This window comes from Taeniopygia guttata, chromosome 10 (assembly GCF_048771995.1).
Source record: "Taeniopygia guttata chromosome 10, bTaeGut7.mat, whole genome shotgun sequence".
NCBI classification, from domain to species: domain Eukaryota; kingdom Metazoa; phylum Chordata; class Aves; order Passeriformes; family Estrildidae; genus Taeniopygia; species Taeniopygia guttata.
Window position 1 is genome coordinate 1,312,062 of NC_133035.1, and position 22,671 is coordinate 1,334,732.

The 22,671-nt window shown below is 41.0% G+C and overlaps 1 protein-coding gene and 1 long non-coding RNA gene across 11 annotated transcripts in view; one reads left to right on the plus strand and one right to left on the minus strand.

The window, feature by feature from the left end:
- Nucleotides 1-1,015: 1,015 nt before the first annotated feature.
- PEAK1 (pseudopodium enriched atypical kinase 1) overlaps nt 1,016-22,671 on the minus strand; it is a 35,589-nt gene continuing 13,933 nt past the window's right edge. For both annotated transcript variants that reach the window (XM_072934174.1, XM_072934173.1), the window contains 2 exons: nt 17,197-17,945; nt 1,016-8,333 (listed from right to left, as the gene is read on the minus strand). In XM_072934174.1, coding sequence (XP_072790275.1) covers nt 7,179-8,333; nt 17,197-17,945 — 1,904 coding nt within the window. In that variant the 3' untranslated portion in view covers nt 1,016-7,178. The remainder of the gene's footprint in view (nt 8,334-17,196; nt 17,946-22,671) is intronic.
- Nucleotides 20,125-22,671, plus strand: part of LOC140684831 (uncharacterized) — a 57,486-nt gene continuing 54,939 nt past the window's right edge. For 2 of the 9 annotated variants that reach the window (XR_012057661.1, XR_012057660.1), the window contains exon 1: nt 20,213-20,454. This is a non-coding gene — a long non-coding RNA (uncharacterized lncRNA). Of the gene's footprint in view, nt 20,455-22,671 lie in introns of all 9 variants that reach the window. The other 7 variants (XR_012057659.1, XR_012057656.1, XR_012057657.1 and 4 more) reach the window with 6 other exon arrangements.

A 22,671-nucleotide genomic window follows, 5' to 3' on the forward strand; every position in this document is an offset into this window, starting at 1 on the left:
CCCCATCACCTCAGGCCTGGCCACGTGCTGTGTCTGGCAGCTCGAGGCAGGGCCTCTCTCAATCCCAAATAAACCTTATCCTCCAAGAGCATTCAGCAGAGATCTCTCGTCTGTATCCACCCAAACCATCCTGGAAAATCCTACGTCCTACAAATCCTACAAAACCACTGTGACTGTGGGGAGAATAGAGCCTGCAGGCTGGTTTTTTGGGTTTTATTTTTCTTTCAAGAGTTTGTGAGCAGTTTGATTGTCATGCAGAGGCACGGTGCTGCTCCGACATATATGGTGTCATCTGTTCCACACTAATAAATCAGTATCTGCCGCTACCATTGCTGCCTGTCAAATGTGGGTACAAAATTGAGCTGTTTGATCTCAGTGCCACTCAAGTGTGTCTGCACGACTGTGGAAGATGCACATTATCCCATCTGTTTCCCACAGACCCGCCATCAGGTCGGATGCTTCAAGGTAACAGATGAGACGCAATGAATTCCACTGCACACGACTGCCTTGGAGGCATCCTCCTGCTTTGTCCCTGCATGTAAAAATTTGACTTAAGAGTAATTTTATTCCTTCACAGCAGGTCATTTAAACCCTGTCCACTCTAGGGAAATTTCTAACCTTGGCTCAGCTCCTTACATGCCAAGGGTTGTCCCCAGTGTGGCTGTTGTCATGAATGTGCCAAGTCACTTCTCTCCAAGTAGGCCTTACAAGACACTGGTTCAATCAGCAGCAGCCACTGGTGGCCAGTTTATTTTCGGGCTATTGCTGCCACTTGTCCAGATGGAGCTGAAATAGTGCCAGCCATGGTGAGGCTGTGCCAGAGGTGGGAGGTGGGGCAGTGTCCGGAGCACCGGCAGCTCCTCACCCAAGTGGGCACTGCCACACCTGCACTGCTGCTGCAAACCCAGCTGCTGGTGCAATAAAATCCTCTGCTGCACTGGCCACATGCATTTGCCTCAGAAAGACACATTTTTGTCTATTACCTAGGAAGGGAGAAAAATTAGGCAACCACAAGTTTGATTTTGAGTGTAATAAAACTAGTTTATTTACACAGTAACATGAATGCCACGGAGTACACAGCAAAGTACCACAGCAAACCAGAGTGTAACTGCCCCTGATCACAAAGGAAGGCTTGAAGTTTATATACTTACTTATATAAAAATGTGTAAATATCAATATGAAGCACCAGATAAAGCAATGCAACCAGAAATTCCAAATACAAATTACCCACAAGAATGGAACTGAAAAAAGAATTAAAAGAAATTCCCTTATTCAAGGCATTTAAAGAAATCCCATTTATAAAAGTTCACTGATTTTGGAATCCCCAATTTAAAAATAAATTTTCCCCTTTTATTAAAAACAAGAACATATTCTTAAATGCTCAGCATAATTAAATTTCAAAAGAAAAAACCCAAGGATTTCAACGGCAAAACCTTCTAATACCAACAATCCAAAGGACAAGGAAACAGAAGTTTTGAGTCATTTTTGAAGAGGTGTTATTTATGAAATTACTATATCAAAATTTACACACTCTTAAAATATATATTATATATACAATATATAATATATATATTTTTTCAAGCAAAAAGGGGCAAAGAATACTTTTGGGATAAAAAATTCATATACATACATATATATTAAAACATGCCCACATGCACTCATATATATATATGTATGTATATATGTATTTATGAACAAATATTTCTTCCATATAAAAAAAAACCTCCAACCTCTTCTAAATCCCTGAAATCTTCCCCTTAAATTTATGGGAAAAAAAATCTTTATAGTCTGAAGTAAAAACCAAATTCTCAAATTCTGCAGAGTGGTAAAATGCTTATGTACAGGTAAGTTGAGTATTTCATTTCTCACTGGCAACTCTGCTTGATCCGAAAGCATTCTGTGGTTTCCAGGTAAATGCTGAGTGGAGCACCAATGCAAGGAGACTTACAGGAAGTTATTTAAATTACATTCTACACCTACTCAAAATCACCATCCTTCTAATACTGCATCCAGGTGAGTAAGAAAATCCAGACAAATGTCTACCAGAAATTCTCTGCAACACAGCAGGGAAAAAGGCTTTCTCCTTTTGGAGTTGAGGGTGCCCTTATGAAATTTCTCCCCAGTGTTCTGAAAAGTATTTTTTGTGTATTCTTCACTTGAAGTCTTTGAAATCCACATGATTGTTTACAGAATATTTCCACAGGTGTATTTTTATAGAGGTATTTAAAATTCTGTTCTTAACTTCTTTGATGTTATCTTACTGCATAACTAAATCACAATCACATCTTTCTCTGTACTGGCTGATGGGCTTTGATTGTGCTCCAGGTCTTACAGGAGTTTTAGCAGAACCAACACCACCTCTGCAAAATCAGAGTACAATTGATGGTCTAGTCATGCAGTTAAGTACTGTTTGTATTGAGAAACAGTCAATTCAGAGAAAGGGGGAAAAGAAAGTGCATTAAAAGGTCTGACTCAGTTTCTATTGTATCCCTCAGAAAACTTAAAACTGATTTAAATAAAACCAGGATAATTTATTTTATATTTACATAAGGATTTGTTATTACAAACAAAAGAAATTAATTTAGATGGGAATCTCAGCACAAGAATTCAGAAACAGATACATTTTATTTCAGCAGCAAATACATGTTAAAATTAAGGATCTACAGTATGAAGCTGCTGAATAAATTCTGCAGGTAGCTGAACCCTAACACACATATTTAATTTAAATAATATTTTTTTTCTCTACAATATATAGGAATTCTCTTGTATTAACATGTCAAGATGATCCATTCATACTTTGTGGATAGGATGTGTGGAGCATAAAAGATTTAAGGTGGGATATTTTTGTAAATGCTACCTGCACTCTTCTCTGTGGGGCAGCAACATGGTATCCTGGCTGGAGTTACTGATTTCATCAGTTTGAATACTGAATACTGTATTTGGACATTTCAGGGGCTCCAGAAGAAAATTCTGGATTCCCTCATTCCTAAAAATTTGTAGGCAAGCTTTTACCAGTAGAGTCTCTTTACACTCACCTGGTTTTGCATATTGACTGGATCAGATCTGAGGTTTTACAGATAATAGTAATAAGTAATTCCCATTTAAGAAATACAAAACTAACCCACTTTCCATATCATGTCAGGAGCAGTTCTTGTAGCACTGCTGTTTGAACAGAGGCTCGCGTTTCCCACCCCGGCCCAGGGCTGGGTGTGCAGCACCTCCACCCCTCCCGCAGGAGCAGCTCGTCCCCCTCCCGCTGCCCCCAGACCAGCACCGAGTCTGCAGCAGATTGTCGCAGCAAGAGGCTTCTCCTGATGCCTGGTCAGGCTGGAACAACGGACTTGGTATCCACTGGTATGCTCCCCGTTCCAGATCCCAAATTTGAAAGCCCAGTTTTGTTACTTCAGGTTTATGCTGTACTACAAGCAACTTAGAGGAACCCATTCACACAAATCTTATGGAATAGATCAACCCAGTATCGTACAAAGTACAGCATTTAATTTTGTAAAGTCCTTTGCATCTTTACATGGGCAGTATTATTTCTAGGGCTGTTATGAAAATAATAAGATTTCCACCAACTGACCAGCTACATTTCAGGTTTTTGAAAGGCACTAAACATTGTGAATCCAATCACTGTGCTCTCTCTGTAATATTAGAGAGGGTTTGCATGGCTCTAAAAGGATCAGAAACCATTCATCATATTTCTTCAAATAAGCATTTGATTTTTCCAGAAATTAGTTTGCACTGGAAAAATCTTTAGAGTTTATGTTAAAAATATTTGAATGACAGCTTTTATTAATAGAAAAATATATATTTACAGTCAATACTGTTATCTTAGATTTGCAGCTCTTCCCATTTCTTGAGCTCAACTGAAAGTGCGACATTGCTAAAAAAAAAAAAAAAATTCAAGATCTGTGCACATATTCAAGTATGTTCTAACATGCACAGCCAGGGGTTTTGTTCCTGCCATACACAGGATCCTGTTACAAACAGAGCGGGTTTTTTTCCTTTTGCTTAGCAATTATGCTGTAGCATTCTTAGGATTTGTTTACAATCAGTTTAATGCATACATTCTTGTGTACTTAGGTGGCACAGTCTGGTGCCAGGATGGAGAACCACCACAAACACAGTTGCAATCATCAGTTATGGGCAGATCGGCAAAGTCAGCCTCAAGCTCCTCAAGGAAGAACTCAGGCCAGATCAGGTTCAATTACCTTGGCCATTCTTTCTTTTTAAAGGAAAAAACCACACAACATTACAAATTGCTAAAGTTTACCCAGTGCTGCACAAGAAAGAGGTTGGTAGTGAACATCTATCCATGCTTGATTATACTGCAGAGCTAAAATGAGTATTGGTTCCTCACAAAAGATACAAACTGAAGTTAGATAGCTAGAGATACAAAGGCGTTGGACCAGCTGCATTAATATGTACAGTTGTACAACATTCAGAATCCAACTTTGCATGTGCGTGTTGACATCAAAGTGACAGTGGGAACACGCGTCCCTAAACATGGGAACACCCAGAGGCTTCAAGGGATCGCCCCACTGCAATGCCAAGTGGTCCAAGAGTTACTCCTATGCCTATGTGAGCTAGCTGGAAAGTCAGGTGCACACACACACCACAGAACAAACACAAAACCAGACCACGGAGAGCGAGAAGCCCCACTGGCAGCTCAGCACACTGTCACTAATAGCTAGTAGGTAGTACACAAGTGACTTGCCATGCTTGGTGTATGTGAACTATGGGAGCATTGCCCTCCTGGGTCCAGACAAAGCAGGGCTGCACTGAACAGGAGATTCTTTGTAAAGGTTCTTCTACAAGCTGCTCAGCAGTAGTGCAGAAACTTTCTTTCCTGATGTAGAGGAAATACTTCAACTACATACATTGCACTTGGGCTTTTAATGCACTGTCCTGTTTTTCTGCATCAATGCCACCATCCTAACCTTCTTGCCAAAAAGAGAAAGAAAAACATATATATCACATTAAAATATATTACCCTTATCCTTGCCTGATCCTTCACTGATACAGGTGAATCAAACAAAAGAATAATCAGAAGTTTCAAAAAAATCTTTAGAAAGGTAACGAAGACAGTCTATACTACGGCACAATCAATGTAGGCTTCCACACGCCATTCAGCTGAGCTCTGAGAGATGCCAGAGGAACACCACAGACACGTCAACCCTCGATGTATGGCGTGGATCCAGAGCTACTCTTGCTGACTTTAAGCCTGCAGGACTGTTCAGTTTCCATGCATGTGGTCCAAGAATGCATATGTTGTATAAAGTGGCTATTTGTTTCAAGGCTGAAGTGAATTGATTCCTCACAGTTTCAACAATTAAAATGGAACATCAATCCATAAAAAGAACACATGGATATCTGTGCATTTATGTGCCAGGAAAGTAAAGGAAGGGGCTGCAGATCTAGCATCGGGTAAAGGCTGGTGTGTAAAGTGAACACTGTAATGTACAGCTTTAAAAAATAATACAAGAATTGCACATAGATCCATAGGAGAGAAGCACAGGCTCATAACTATGGCTGTCTGCTTTCCATCACCCAGGTCAGAGTATTCAGGATCGCTTTTCCCTCTGCATCCAGATCCATTCTTCAGAGTAAATTCGGAAACAACTCCTAGCCTACCAATATGAGCAAAGACATTGTCTGTACAGAGGTTCCATGGGAAATGGCTGTTAGGGCACAGAAGGAAGTCAGCAGTGGCCTCTAAAAGTAAAAAAGCTCCTTCAAGTTGAGGTTTTAAAAATTCTGACTGTTCAATCCTCACTGTTTCCTGCTCTAGTCCAAAGCTCTGTCTGTGATGCTTTTGAGCTCTTCTGACAACATTCCATTTTTAGGGTGTTGTCTATAGCAACATTAGAAAACACTGGTTACAACAGGCAAGAGATCAGCAGCCAAGCACTTCTGCAGGAAGTGTGGATCATGATGCTGTTCATTGTGGCTGCCAAACTAAACAGCTCCCTCAATAATGAAACAAGTGTTTTTGCCCCCTTGTTTTTCCCCTTCAGAGAACTGTGCCCACAGTAAAAGTATCTCCATGTTGCCTGTTAGCTACAGACAAGCTCTAAACATTTCTTATCTCCTGCCAACAAACCTGCAAAGCCAATTTCAGTCTCACTTTGCAGTATGGCATAAGTGACAAGAGCAGACCAAAACAAAACAGAAGAGGTGGCTTTTATTTTCATCCCTGATTCATAGCAGTGATTGTCAGAGAAGGTTATGTACGGCCCACCCATTTCAAGTCAAGCTTTAGCGCTTTTTGCAATGGAAGGGGAATTTCAATGGTCCACCATGTGTTGTATTGTTCTTGTATAAATGTAGTTATGGCTACAGTACATCAACAGTCCAGACTGGTGAAAGTTGCCTAGGAAATAGGATAGATAAAATGTGCATATTCTGCTTTTTAATGCACAGGTCTCAAGCTAAGGGTAATGGTGTGATTAAGGCAGCATTGACGAAATCATGGATCCATGGTTAGAAAGGATATGGGTAGGCAGTGAGGCAGAGGAGGAGGGAAGAGGATTGAACACAGGTGTTTACTGCTCACTGACACTTGCCATGGTCAGTGGGAAAACCGCATCTGGGGGGGAAAGTACAGGTGGTGTAAAGTGTAAGAGAAAGATCAGAACCTGTTTGGTTGAGACCAAAGGAAAGTGGAGCACAGCCTGCTTGTGGGGGACTGACTAAGCTGAGAGGAAATGTGTGGTATGTGGAGTGAAAGCAAATGATTGTTTTGTGGCATGGTGGATAATTAATCTCACATTCACCACTAATCCATCTCTGCTTATGGTCACTGCTATTCACTAACCAATGCTACGTAGGAAATTATGACCCAGAAGAGGAGGGCAATTGGTTTACTGCAGTGGTAGAAATAGTGGTATCAAAGCTTGCTCTCCTTTTCAGCCAGATACGAATCAAGTTACATACTGATCCAAATGCAGTCATGTATGTGATCAATCCCTAGCAGGGCTGGCAAAAAAGTAAAGTTTCTGTCATACTTGGTACAGGATGCAATTTCTCCAATTAGAACCTATTTGCTCAGAGTCACTGGCTTCAATGTCTAGGCTGTTTTGTAACAATTGTACAAAGTGTGAGCCCTAGTGCAGGCTGGAGTGAGGGCTGGGGCAGAGGTGGGGATGCTTCACAAAAAGCAACAGGCTCTACAACTAGTGCTGCTTCATGAGTCTCACAATGCGATGCAGTGAGTCTGTAGTGGCAAAAGCCAGATACTGACAACAAAGCCAGTCTTCCAGAATAATTCCACAGTCCCTCTCCAAGGACTTCTCTGCAAACTTGATCATCAGCAGCGTCCTTTTAATATCGAGCCAGTTCTGAAGTATAGCATCTCTCCGTGAGGGGTTGGAAGATGTACTGAGAGCATGGAACAAGTCCTCACGTGGACCCCAAAGCAAACACTGAAGGATTCCTTTGGCTTCTGATATCAAGATCCTCTCTGAAGGGTTGGGATTCAGCAGGCAGCTGGCAAGTTGTTGAAGCCCTTGAGAGTAGAGGGAACGGCAAGGTATCTTGGGCAGATCAGCACAAGTGTATTCTTTCTCTTTCAGCTCTGGATTCTCATCAAAGGGGTTGGGTAAGTGCAGCATTTCATAGATGAGGATGCCAGTCTGGAACTCATCACACTTCTTGTACTGTGTTGCAGTGATGATTTCTGGAGCCAGGCGGGACTGATCCCGCAGGACCTCAGGATCCACCATATGACTCTTCTGCTTGGCCTGGGAGAAGTTGCTCACAATTAATCTGGCCGGGCAGGCAGTGTTGGGATTGGGTTCTGTGGCCTCGGGGCTCAGGGCGCTTCCTCCCGGTCTGGAGTGAACCAACAGCAGGTTCTCCAAGCGCAGGTCACAGTGTGTGATGTGGTAGGGCTTCAGGTGCTCGAGGCCCAGGCACAGCTGCAGGAGCAGCAGGCAGACCTGTCTCTCATACAGGTCGGGGCTCTTGCTGTGGCGGGGCGCGGACTCCCGCACGAAGTCGGCCACCGTGAGCTGCGGGACCTCCCGTGTGATCACCACCACGCGGCTGCGGGGCTTGCTGATGGTGCCCTGCCTGCTGGGGCTGTCCCTGCGGGAGGCCTCGGGGCTGGAAGCAGCGTCTCTGCTCTTCTGCTCAGCCTCTTTCTCCTCTTCTTCCCGCTCTTCTTCCACATCCGGCGCGTCATCATCCTCCCACGGCAGGAGGCGAACTGGCACTTCAGCAAGGAAATGGCCACAGTCCTGCTGGATGTTGAAGTTGATAGCCAGGCTCTGCCGGATAGACAGGCTGTGGTAATACTGCTGCGATTCCTTAGCCTTGCTCTTACAAATCTGAGGGAAAGCATAAACAGAACAGACATCATTCTTTAATTTCTAAATTCTGTATATATTTTTTTAATATGTACTTTATTGATGGGATCTCCAGTATAGTCCTAAACATGAGCAGTGAACTTTTTTTTGATGAACTGACCTTGGCAGATTGTCTTAAGGCAGTTTTCAGTTTTAATTGGCTAGTAAGCAACTGTAGAGCAACACATGCAGGCATGGATCTCTCTGCATAGACGATCCAATGGAAAGTACAATTCTGGTTTTTAATCAAAACAGCAGCTGATATATGGTAAATGCACAGCAAAGTTTTTTACAGTTACTTGTCTACCTGTATCATTTTATTGCAAGTTCTCTCAGCTTTGTGTAAAGCTTGAACAAGATAAAAATAATAACATCAGGGGATATAAAGAAATATGCATAAAGTATTTGACCAAATGCTTGCACATGGCTGAGTTAGCATGGCATAACAAGTCAGCTCCTGTCAGCTGGGTGACTGATATTTGCTTCTTGCCCATTGTAACTGGACCTGAAATCCATGAGCTGCAGCAGTGTGTCTGCAGTGAGGGGTGTACGTGTGCATGGCACAGGCTGCTTCCAGTCAGGCTTGGCTCAGGTGATGAATGGACAATCAGTAGAACATGGTACCTTAATTGCTTTCAATCAATTATCAAGATACAAAATATGGTTTGTTTTTTTGCCATATATACTGTATTTATGGTCCTGAAGTATCTTATTGATATATACATTATCAACATAGTAATTATCCTCATTAATTGTTTGTGCTCCTGTAACAGCTGGCAGCTCCAACCCCTGACGAAAGCCACTGGACAAGCCCTATAAGGGCCTCTGTTTCTAAGGCATTAACTGATTAAAATGAAAAAGACTCAGCTGTCTCAACCTTTGCATATTAACCTTAGTTCTACTAAATTAAGAGAGATCATTCACAGCATGTAAGGTTACGTGTATGTTTTGATCTTTTACATGGTTAGAGTCTAAATATTCATTTGCTGTAATGCACCAACAGGTTTTAAGTGCAAAGCTCAGAGAAGAAAAAAGAGGAAGTCATCTCTCTCCAGATGAAACTAGAGCTTCCCTTAGCTCATTTCTGAAACCAAGGAAAGCCAGATAACTAAGATAACATGTCACCACGACCAAGAAACCCAGATCTCATCCTAACCCCAAATGGAAGCATTAGGTGACTTTTCTTTCTGTTTCTTGTTTTTCCCCTTCTCAGAACTTCTGTAGTGAAGTTATAAACTTACCTTTCAGTAACACACACATAAATTTTTCATACTTTACATGCTATGTGGTTAAGAAATAGAAATGCGAGATTTAATCTTTTAAGGTAGTTGATCAGAAAACTGCATTGTCAGACAACCATAGGAACTCAGACAAAATTTGTACTAACATTGATTGTCCTCTTGTCTTCGAGACTCTGCATATTTCCATACTTCACAAGCACTTATATTTCCCTACTCATTATGTACACTAAAACTGCCTGTTTGTAACTGCCACAAACCCACAAAACTGATTTGAAAAATGCATTTTCTAGTCAACTTTATTTATGAGAGGAAATGTTGATCCTTACCCTGTTTATACAGTGGCTTTTGCTCATTTGAATTTTCAAAGGTATTTTACCCTGTTAGAAGTGAAGTGAGTTCTCAGTGGCATGTGTGTCCCCTGTCCCTTCTCTCAAGGGTTACAGAGGCAAAAATATAGCAATAACCTTTGAATTATATAGAAAAAGAAAATGCCAGCTGATTGTCTTTGAGACTGAAGTCCCCAGATTGATTAAATACTTAATACTGCACAGAAGACAGAACTAGAAAAGCTATATAGACAGACTCATATATATGTGTTGAATGTACACACATGCTGTGTATCAAATCTGACTGGGAGAAGAGCTATTAAGGAAAACAAAATTGTTCCATCTTCTATGCCCTTCAAGTCCTTGGCCTTTCTCTTGCACAGCCAGCCATGGGAATATTCAATTCCAACTGCAGAAAAGGTTCAGAATGTTGTAATTCAGCCTTTATTTTTCAAAAATACTTAAGTGACCTAATTTAAAAAAAAAACAACAAAAAAACTCATTCTGAAATAGTTTAGTTTTAAAGTCAAGTTTACTTGCTGGTAAAAAATGTGGAGAACCACACTTGGCCTTAGCTACTGGACTCTATTTTTTAATCCACAGAGGATTTCTAATGCTACCAGTCAGCTAAAACTGATATTCTGCTAGGAAAATATATTCCACAAAGTATGTGCTTGGAAAACAATATACACATCTCAGTTTGGTAAATTTAAGGCTTTTTTTAAAGTTTATGGAAAGGATTTCTCCTTGCCAACAAGAAAAGAAAAGCAAAGGAATCAAGACCTTTTCCTAGTTTGTAATTTTAGTGTTAGGCAGCCTCATTTTCCTACTTCAGAGAATGTTCTCAAATTTACTACTATGTCAGTTAAAGTTGGAGATAGGATCTGTAGCTCTCAAAATCAGCTTTGGTTCCCTCATTTTAGTAAGCATGGCCAATCCCAGAGCTGTGAGAGCACAGAAGCACACTTTTATCCATGCTTTATGGAAGTGGTGATGCTTCTCCATAGAAACGGCTGGCCATGCACATCTGCATCCAAAGGCACCCAGCTGTTGGTGCAGAGGATGCTTTTCCTGAGCCAGTGGCCTGCAAGGCCAGTCTCAGCCGTTTGGTCATCCCTGGGAAACACCTCTGTAGCCTACTAAGCCCACCCCAACGCAGTTCTGCTTCTTTAACTTCTTTATTTTTCTTTCCACTATTCAATCCTAAGTCAACTTTACTTCAAATTTAAGTGACAGTCCTTCTCCTAGCTGATTGGCTAAAAATTGATTCCTGATTCCCATCCTTGAATATGACACCTGTACAACTGGGGAAAATGTAACTTTTCCCATCTTCTTTGTTTATTTTTGAAAATACCCAGTCCTTACTTCTCCTATCTTTACTCTTAATTATCTGATTTGTGTTGCTTTTTTTCTGGATTCTGCCCATGTATTACATCTTTCTGAAGAGTGGTACCTATAATGAATTCAGTATTGCAGCTGAGGCCTCTCCAGCATTCAGCAGAACAAAGCTTTGTGTCCAATGATCCTTGGAATACTTTGCAGGAAGAATAAATTACATTACTAACTCGATGTGTTCTTGAAAACATTCAGAGCACTGTCCACTCTAAAGTAGGAAGCTACTGAAGGGCCAAACTTTGCCCAAAATCAGTTCTTAAATTTCACAAGGTCTTGCTTCAGACTCCTCTCTATATCAATTAAACAGAATATAAGTTATCAACAAACCAGACATTAAATACTAAATAGTATCATAATTAAAACTGGCACTAAAATGACAGCATTCATTAAAAGAGATTTTCAATCCTTATTGCACTGTTAAGGAATCTAACCAATATAGGGAAAAAATCTCTAATCCCACAAATGGCCAATAGTGATGGCTTTTGGACACTTCCAGTTCTCTTGTTTAACACAGAGAAGTAGATGGGTACATGAACCTGCATTCAATAGCTACAAAGACAAGAGAGCTGAGATCTGACTCGAGATGTATTTTCTGCTTCTTGCTTTTTGTTTACAAACACCATGAAATGAGAAGTGGAAGAGGCAGCTGGGTTATTTCAGGCTGATTAAATTGCTGACTACACAAACACCAAAATTTGTTCACTGGGCAGTCTGCAGTTGTCAGAATGAAGAGAAAGAAAGCTGGGCTTTCTGGAGGCAGCAGCCAAACTCAGAGTGTCATAACAAATTAGACACCTGTCTGAATTCATAAAGCGGTTTCTAGAAGACAGACCTGCAGTGATCTGATGTTCCTGTAAGTGTCTGGCTTCTCTTCAGGTAAGTATTGTGGTTTTACATTGCACTATTCAGATTCTTTTACATTGCAGGTTCTACTCAGAAGTCTACTTTATATTACCATTTTGCAGAAGAGTAGTAAACACTGATATTTAAGACCATCAATGGGTAATTATTCTCACCCAAGCCTTTCGTACTGGAATAACTCCACTATCACCTAAAACTACCATCTGAATGATGAAGACTTAAAACTTTCAAAATTGTTGGGAGTTGGAGTCTAAGTTATGTGACTAAAGTCAGTATTTACATTTGAAAAAATTTAGGGAACAAATTGTGAAATTTGTTGGCCTCTCTAGCAAGTATTTTCATCTGCTGGTGATGAATTGCTAAAGAAGTGCACACAGAGCTGCTTTTCTGCTTGTGATGGTTAATTCTGTGTCAAAGCTGGGAAAAAACATATAGCCTAGTTTCCTTTGCATTTTTAAAACTTTTGTCTATTCCAGTCATCTACTCAAAAAGATGGAAATCCTGTTGCCTTTTACATATAGAGTATGCTGCATACCTGTTTTTTGGCACAGGAAGAAAAGGTGAAAATACTTTTACTAAAACACTAACACAGAAAGTAGGATCAATGACTCATTTACGATTTGCTTTAATGAAATACATCCAGCTGAGCTATGAAGATATGGTATGTGATAACAGCTGAAAGGAAGGTGTTGATAAGGTCTTGGCCAGCCTTATTTCATGAGCTGATAAAGAGCTGCTTGTTCAAAAGATGAAGCAATGTTGGTGAAAACCCCTTCCATATGATGCAAGAAAGCAACAAGAAAAAAGGAGAGTATAAGTAGGCAGGAATGCAAAGTATCCATGTTCCTCTTCCACGCACTGTCATAATGGTTATTTTATTTAATGCATCCACATGAACTGAATGTCTGTCACGTTTATAGGGACAGGACAGGTTTCTTTATACCCTGCCATTTCAATTTTCCTCAGTGCTCCTAGCCCAAGAAGCAGGATTTGAACATTTCAGAGCTTCTACAAAATGTTCTGCTTTAGCTTTTTGTCTTCCTTTATGAGTCCCGTGGCCTCCAGTGCCATCAGCTGACTCTCACTTTCCCAGCAGGGAATCTCATTTCCACTCTGTCCCATGCATTTCACACGGCGTCAGTGATCTTAAAGCACCACGAGTATTGTGGGAAATGAATTTACAAATGCTGAAAATGAGAAACACAGAAGATCACAAAGACTGTACCATCTGTGCCACTTTGTCGTATTGCACAGAGGGACAACTACAAATGAAATTCTGTGTAGAATGAAAGCTTGCTAATCCCAAATTGATAGCTTGTTCTTGGCACAGCCTTGTTTTCCAAGGAGGCCAGTTTGATCTCTGATTGACCTCATTTTCTTGATCTGGCCTTGGAATAGAGCTTTGACTTTTTAATGATGTGCCAAACACAGAATTCTGTTTTGCTGTGACTGAACTGTGAATGGGCTGGAAGTTGAATGTACATTGCTTTGTTTTGATCTGAAGCACAAAGTTCTGGGACAACCTTTAACAATGCTTCTGACAGGAAGCTCCACTAGGAAGCTGAATTACCAAATAAAGCAACCTTAGCACACTGTGACAAACTAAACATGACTAGGAAGTAATTGTCAGCTGCAAAACGAAACTGCCAGCCAAGTTCAGCCCAGTGCTGCTTACTTGTGCATTCCTATGTTTTATAGCTGGGACACAAACCTTACCATGAATCCTAAGGTTTTACTGCTAGGAGAACTTCTGCTGCCCTGCTGCAATCAAAGCAATCCATTTGAACTGCTCCTTCTGAGCTGTTTGCATCTCTGCAATTCCTGTTACCTCACTGAGCAGCGCTGCCACACGTGCCTGTGGCCAGAGACAGATGGGTTTTATGGCTCTTGTTCTGTGCAGACTCTCGGTCACGGCTTCTGTGAGTCAGCCTGTGATACTGGACAGTGTCTGCTTTGAGAGTTTAATTCTGAAAGTGGAACCATTTATATCACTGACACAGTAGTTATATTATCTGTTATTCCTTCTGAGTAATCTAATTTATGTGTTTATTCTTTAATAAAAGATGTCCCTACCACATCAGTGTCTTATTCAATTTGTGTCAGGACACTAAGAACAGAACTCATCCAATCTGCTGTGTCCAAAGAGCTGGTGCTCTGTGCTGCTTTTACTTTGGTGTAACCTTTTCACCATATATTTGGAATTACTGATAAGACTGTGGTTTCAGGGGAATGTTTATTCATATTGCCCCAGATATACCAACAACTGAGATGGTGGTACTGCACTTAGGTGAAAGAAAAACACCTCAGGGTTTGGAATTTTATGGAAACCTTTCTTGAAAGGGAACTTAATTTTTCCATTTGAAAAAGTACTTTTCTGATCATGACTTATGTACTAGTTTTATTTTAATGTTTCAGTCAAAATAATTTCCACATGGCTTCATGCAGCTATTTTTGCACTGGGTGTTTACTAGCAGATTAGGTGAGAGTTGAAGCAAAAAGCACAGTAAAGTGCTGTGAAACAACACACCCCTATGAATGTTTCCTCTTATATTCACCCCAACAGAACAAGTTGTGCTCGTTCTCCACCAAATTTATCAGAGCATCTTTTACTGGTGAAACCACCAGAATGGAAAAGTGCACTGGTACATTCACCTCTACAAATCATTCATTGTTCTAAATTTAATTCAGCAGTAGTTAAATGGTCAAAGCTGAATTTTTAACAATGCTTTTGTAATTATCTTTTTGGAGATAGAATATGAAAATGCCAATTTTATGTATCAAAACTATTAGCACTGTTTGTGGGTGAATCTCTGATTTTCTACAAAGAGAATAATAATTTAAAAAATCTCATTATGACATTGTTTCTCAGATCTAATAATAAAAACATAAAACTCTTAAGATTTTTAAGTTTAAAAAGATAAAACTCTTAACTGTCTGAATTGTTAGCCAGTGTTGCTCGGGTAGCTCTGCAAAACTCAAAAGAGCTACATTAATTTACATTGTCCAGAGATGTGGCTCCATATACACTTTCAAAATGTATTTCTAAGACTTGATCCAAAATAACAGGAAGACTGTTTTAGATTCAACTGGCACACCGGTAGTTTTCATCTCACTGCTTTCTCCACCCTGTTCTGGAGATGAGGGATATAAAGTGGCAGGAAGACACAGGTTATTTGTTGAAGGTAGATTACTATGTAATTTGGCTCACACAAAATACACCCATGGTAGTAAAAACTAGCATATTTATTAAAGCTACATTCCCCAGTCTCTGTGTAATGATACAGCAATCTGTGGTTATGGGCTTTTGGACAAATCTGATCCTGGACTGATGGCTTATAAGTCAAAGTTCAACTTGGAGCCAACCTTCTTCCATCACATTAAGTGCCCCAGGGGTATTTTCAAGAGGAACTTTTCCTCTCATCATAACAGCACAACAGCTCCTGGTGACCTCCAGCTCAAGGATATTTTGTGGATACTTCACTCGCATCTATTACGATGCAATAAACCTTACTACTCAGATAACTATTTTTAAGAAACCTGAATTATGAAAAATAAAATTTAGCACCTATTTGACCATGTTACCCTGCTGTTCTTTCTTCTCTCTGGCTTTCTACAAGAGAAATGTATTTCAGAGGACACGAGATAACAGACCAATGACACAGGTCTGGCCTGTCAGGGAATATTTTAAAGGCACATCTGTGATGTGTAAAGAGATACCACATTAATGATAACTCAAACCTGCATATATAGAAAAATACCACTTTGGGCCCTAGAAGCAATCATTTTGCATCATTGTATTAAAGCAAAACCCTCCAAGCCATGAGCAGTGCCAGATACTGATTCTGAAGCACAGCTGACTGCCGTGGTCTGGCTCTCCTTGGCTGCTCCGTGCTACTGGACATGGCAGCTCCAAGTCATCCATATTTCATTTCACATATTTTCCAATAAGAAGTCCTTAATAATTAATGCAATATAAATGGTTAGACCCAGATATTTGCATTATAAAGATACCTCTTCAGGTCTCAGAAAAACATACTAGCTGCACCAATCTTACCCTTCAGTTTTTTTATATCTAACTTGTAAACAGTCATGCGGGAGTGAAAACAACATTTTGTTCCTGTAAAGCACCACCCTTGTGAGAATGTGAAATATAAGGAATAACAGCTCAGGCCTCACACATCTGTGTCAGGCAATAAATGTTTTATCTCAGTTTCAACAAGGAGGTGTCAGAAGTTCAGTGATTTACTCAAGGTCACACAGGAAGCCTGACAGTGCTATGAGTCTCAGCTGTCCTTTTCACTATCTTCCTACCAGATAAGCATTGAGAAATGCAGAGATACAGCACTCAGAAAGAGCAACCTATATAAAAGTCCATGAAATAACAATATCTGGTGAGATAGCTGCCAGCTAGGCACTCATACATTAGCAGTAAATCTAGTAAATCTTATTTCTTTAATATAGCTGAAGAATTTATAAGGCAAACACTGATGGCTAGGCAGAGCTTTTGAAAGGCTGTGAAAATTTGGTGAAAATCTAAGACCTTGTATGGCAACAGAAAGGTCTATTACCCTAAAATTTACATTTAAAATTACATGACTCTGAAAATAGAGAACTTTTAAATTTCTTAGGAAACCTTCTCTAACTAGGAGTGATGATTTAATTTCCTGTGCATGCAGGTGAATCAAAGGATTTTGTTACTGCGAGTTCCCAAAAAGCTGCCGAGACACGTTAAAAGAACACAGGTTTTCTTTCAAAATGTCCTTAAGCAGTGACCATAGCAAAGACTAAGATGTGTTGATTCCTCTTTCGGTCATTTTGGAGCTGCAATAAAAACATGCAATTAAACAGCAGGTACCAGTGCCACAGATGGGTGTGGACAGAAGGAAGAGCCTGTATCTTGGGAGCCTTACTCCTCACCCCTGTGCCAGCAGTAGGCCTGTCACTGTGGGATGTGGTGCAGTGTGCCTGCTGCCCCATTGTGCCACCGATCCCTCGTCTTAGCACTTCCGCAGCCCCTCTCACCTTGACCGCGTAGTTGTTGAGGGGATCCTTGGCGTAGGAGGCGGGGTAGTAGACGGCATCGCCCGCCTCGCAGCACGGCTTGTCGCTGGTGAGCCGGAAATCCGACCAGCTGTCCACCCCGAAGCGCAGCTGGTCCTTCTGCCCGGCCATGAACAGGTCCTCACACCTCAGCGCCAGCTTCTTCAGCGAATCCGCGTGCAGGCTCCGGATCTTGCCCACCACCTCCTCCCTGTTCTCGATGCCTCGGTAAAGTGCTTGTCTCTGTGGCTTCTGCACGCCGCGGCCCTGCTTGGCCTGCGCGAGGCGCCGCCCCGTCAGGGACTCCATGCTGCTGGAGCAGCGCTCCTTAACGCTGAGAGTGGTCAGGCTGGAGACGCTGTTCGTCGCCGAGGTGGCTGCCCTCAGTTTCTCTGTCGGCCTGTCCAAGGAATCTCCCGACTCGTTATCCAGGACCTTGAGCTCCAGGCTGACCGAGGAACAGGCGCTGCTTGCTTCCCAGTTGGTGTCAATGTCATAGGTGGGGTTGGCCATGATGCACAGGTTGTTCTCCAGAGCCTGCTTCTGGAGATCTCGGGGAGTTGGCTCTGTGTTAGCTCTCAGAATTGTTTTCTTTGGCAGTGGAGGTGGTGTTGGCTGCAAGCTGTTCACTGTCTCCTGGTCTGCCAGCCCTCCAAAGGCAATGGCATCATCCAAAGCTCCCTTGGGTTGCCTGGGCTGCTTTGGAGGGATCATGGCTGCTCTGGACTGCCCTGTGGAATAAGATAACAGTAAGAGAAGATTAAAGTACTTCATGTGTGCTGCTCCTGTTTGCACTCTGCAAAGAAGTTTAAGGCAAAAAATCCCCAAAACCCTGACTAGGACCTGCCCTCTCCCGCAACGTTTCAAAAACCCCAAGATACATATATGAAAAGATGAACTAATTAGAAAGTAAATGACCAAATCAGCATCATATACATCTAATTACATCCAGCCAGTCTTGATTTGACCTTGGCATATATAGTGAAATCAGCTTCAGCGCTAGCAGCACTGCCAGTTCACAACCAGCAGACCAATGATAAGAACTGCAAGCAAAAACCAAACCTCAATTTGACACTTTGGCCAAGTCCAGTTTTAGCAATTACACCCAGCGTCCTGTAATTTCTTCTGCAGTCAACTGACTGTAATATTATTCCTTATTTTCTATGCAAATGTGCTAAAACTAAGGGTGGATAACAGTCCATAAAACAATTGGGAAATGCACTAGACAGGCTGAAAATCCTATTTCAGAATGGAACCCAGAAATGCCAGACACAAATAACACAATTTAGATACTCTGGTGGTCACATAAGGCAGTCAGGATTGCCCCAGCAGATTCACACAGTGAAATCAAGGAAGTTAAGCCAACTTTCACTCAAGTTGACAAGTGTGTTGCCATCAACAGCAGGATCAGATTTTGACAGAAATAGTTTCTATCCTGCAATTAAAACTCCTGTCCCCTCCTCCTGACTGTGACTTCTCTAATGCATTTGCCTTCCTACCTTGCCATAGGTCCCTTTATTGGCAATGTAACATTCAGAGATAACCAGACCCCACTTTTACTCAAGAGATTCCAAATGGCAAGTTATGTACACACAGGCTGGGATTTTCTAGTTTCAGACATTTGTGTGAATCCAGGGAAGATAAACTTCCTGTCATGTATTTTGGATCAGTTTTATCAAAGGCATTTATGTTTCATAAGTGCCAGAGTCCTTGGAAATTCAGAATAAATAAATTACAATAATATAATAGAGAATAAAAACTAATAAACACAATACAAATGATCAGCTTGCTGCTCTGGGACGATTAAACTGCTGTTACTCATATCAAGATGAGATGCTTCCAACCAACTGCTATTTTCAGAGAAATTATTTGATAAGCTTTCTGCTTCTCCTGGGAGGTTCACTGACTTGTCCTGGTAAGGTACGAAGCCAACTCTGACAGTTGAAAACAGCAGACCTGAAATGGATGCTCTGAAGAATTGCAGCTGAGCATCTTTTCTATTAGGGGAACAGGCACTATAACTATTTGACTATTTATAATGTACTGAATCATAAAATAATTTTGGCTGAAAAGACCTTTAAGATCAGAGTCCAACTGTTAACCTAACACTGCCAAGCCCATGAAAGCCTTGTAAAGAGAGGACTGAACTGGAAGACTAGGGGGATCTAAGATTCAGATCTGAATTACATCACTTCAATCCATAATTCATAATTAATGTCTTTGCAGTTTTCAAAAAGAAAGAAATATTAGCTTTCTTTGCATGTTAAGGTATGTTGTTACAGTTTTTATGAACACTACAGAATGTGAAATCTACATGGCCAGGATGTACCAAACCCTGCAATGCTGGGATAGAATGCTGACATACACCTCCTAATTTCAGAAGATCAGAGAGGATCATATATTTATATGTATCCTCAAACAAAACAGTGTTACACTCTGTTTTTTTAACAATCATTCGCTTTTCAATCATCCCAAGGAGACAACATCCCAAATGAAAGTTCTATCCCTATCTTTTGTTTAAGCTCCAGAATCCCTCAGAAGAGCCTTATGGATTTCATGATAAGCCTGGATATTCCAATGTTTAAAAAAACAAGTTCTGAGCAGGAAATTCTATCAGTTTTGTACATACCTGATATTCAGGGAAGACTGCAAATTATTGTAAAGGTTGCCAAAAATAATGTAACTCTTGGAGGGCTTGGGGGACCCTACTGCTCCTTTGTATTGCAGTGAATGTTTGCTGTGCTGCAGCTTCCAATCCTGGTGCCAGCTGGGCACTACAGGAACTCTGTCATGAAGCTCCTTTTGCAGAGGTGAAGTGTGGTATGATTCCAAGTCAAAAGCAGAATTGATGTCTGTGTGTCAGACACACATCCAGATGCCTTTTGCTTAATCCTGAGACAAGTTCATTTCTACTTGATATCCAATTCTTACTCATGCAAACGTGTGTCCTCTTCCACAACTGCTCACTCTTACAAAATCTGTGACCTCTGTACTTCTCCCCAGCAGCACTGTGCTAAAGATCACTTGCCTGTTTTCTCCTCCTCACCCTCCTCCCCACTCTGCTGAGCCAGCTGACTGCTGGGTTTCACAGAGACACTGCTCAGGAGGCAGTCTGCTAACAGGCCTTGCCTGTGGGACTTCCTAACCCAAGGATGCACAGGTGCTAGAGGGAAACAGGGAAACAAATTAGAGCAAGATGCACATCCTGAGCAGCAGCAGCAGCAGCCCTCTCCAGGAAAGGTAAGATTTATAACAGTGTTACTGCTCGAATCTCTGCTGTCTGCTATAATGACTCCATCCTCCAAAAGCCACTCACACAGAGGAGAGTGTTGAGACTGCAACCAGTGTTGTTTTTGCACAGCTACTGGCACGGTGACATCCAAACAGAATTGGAGAAGGTTTTCATAACCAGAAGTTGTTTTTTCAGATGTCTGGAGGGGGTGGCAGGTTCCAGAGAACTGAATGTACAAGTCATTCTGTAGTTACTGTTTCAAGTACTCTCAGCTGTGAAAAAATGAGTTTGTATAACATGCTATGTTACAGTGTAGTTTCTTCCCACAATAACAAGTTTTCCATATTGAAATCTAACCATCTGTATTACCAGTTGAAAAGTTTCATGTCTGCACTGTTTCTATGCTGAGTTTCAGCACTGTACGTTTCTTTCATAGAATTGGGCCTGTCTCCAGCTCAGCTTTCCCCAAGCATGGCCCAAGTTTTATAAAATCATTGCCTAGCGAGAAAAAGATTGTCTTAAATGTTGTCCCTGTCAAAGGCACAAGAATGTCTTTTTGCATAGAAATGCTAGCAGAGCATTGATTTCTCTTTCTTGCCTATCCTTTCCTTCTCCCCTTGCATGCTTAAACTCATCATTTCCTTACCTACTGCACAGACTATCCAACATTGCAAGTTCAGCCTGAGCCACACTCTTGGGAGGCAAAATGAAGAGGAAGAACAGGGACAATATTAGGCTACCACTTTGAAAGATCTTTGAAGTGGATTCCAGGCTGCTCAATGACAGAAAAAAAATTTAACTCTTTACAGACAGCAGATTTCTAGAGAGCTTTAAATAATTCTACAGTTCAATAAGATCTTCCAACATAGAATCTCACTACACGATTTAAATATTAATGCTTAAGTCTCCAGACACCATGCAGAGCTCTGAAACTCTGAAAGACATCTGAGAAAGGCATTTAAGTTTAATGTTTCTGGGTAACTGATCTATCATCAGACTTTGCATTGCAGCCTATTTATGTTAGCTGCTGAAACTATCAAATCTGACATCACTCCTTAATAAACACATATCCTGACCAATAAAAATAACCAAACCATGAAACAAACCCACAAATGCATCATGTACCTTCCAACCACAGCAAAAGCTACCAGCATGCTTCACAGCCCCAATTCCAATAAATGCTCTCCATGTATACTACTGTTCTATAAAACTGTCCTGTACACAGATTTGCATTAAATCCTCCATTGTTTACACATGGATTGTTAATGGAACAGTGAAAACCTCACCAGAATGATTAGACATGCTGGAGAAAGGGAAGCTACCATTTGTTCAGTATCACTGGTGATGCACGTCCAGCGTCTCAGCAGTAATCTGAGACTGGGCACAGGTCTGTTGGTAAGAGAGGTCTCACTTTGTTTGCTTGGTGACTTGTCAGGTCTTGCTGTCCACTCTGCATTGCACCATGTTAGACATTACCTGTGCTAATTATGTACTGTACAAAATGCACCAGACTGATGCTATAATCACTGTCTGTCACTGAACTGTCAGTTTTCATCAACAATGATCTCATTACTTTATTTACAGCCTGGCTAAAGCACTGTTTTCTGCCCTGGTCTGACTGACTGAAGCAATACCTCACAGCAGACACTATGATTGGGATTTTTTTTCCAATGCCAGCAATCACAAAGCCTAGAAACTCAGCCTCCTTTTTTCTCCATTTCTTTAGGTGTAAAGAGAAACACAGCTGATAATGAAATAACCTATTCTTTTTACAGTGGCAGAAATGCTATCCCAAGTATACTGAGAATACCTTAATCTACTTACAGCCATGCAAATTCAATCAAGTCAATTTCCCCAAAAAATTCAGACAAAGACAGAACAATTTAAAGATTTGTAAAGGAAAGGTTTTGTCTTCCTTATCATCAGTTACAGGGCTTACCTGAATTAACTTCTGTAACAATAAAAGAACCACTTACAAAAGAAACATCCAGGCCCTCCCTTACACATTTGAACATTTGTTTCTTCATCTTGATTCAAGTGGCAGCCTCTGGATTTTGTTAAATAGTTGATACCACAGGTCTCCCTCACTGCAGTTCTGCTCACCACATGAGCACCCACACCATGATCAAGCCAGACTCTTCCTTTGATAAGCTGAATGGATTCAGATTCTGAATTAGTCCCTATGAAGTGCTTGCCACAATACCAGACATTTGCAAAGCTTTTCT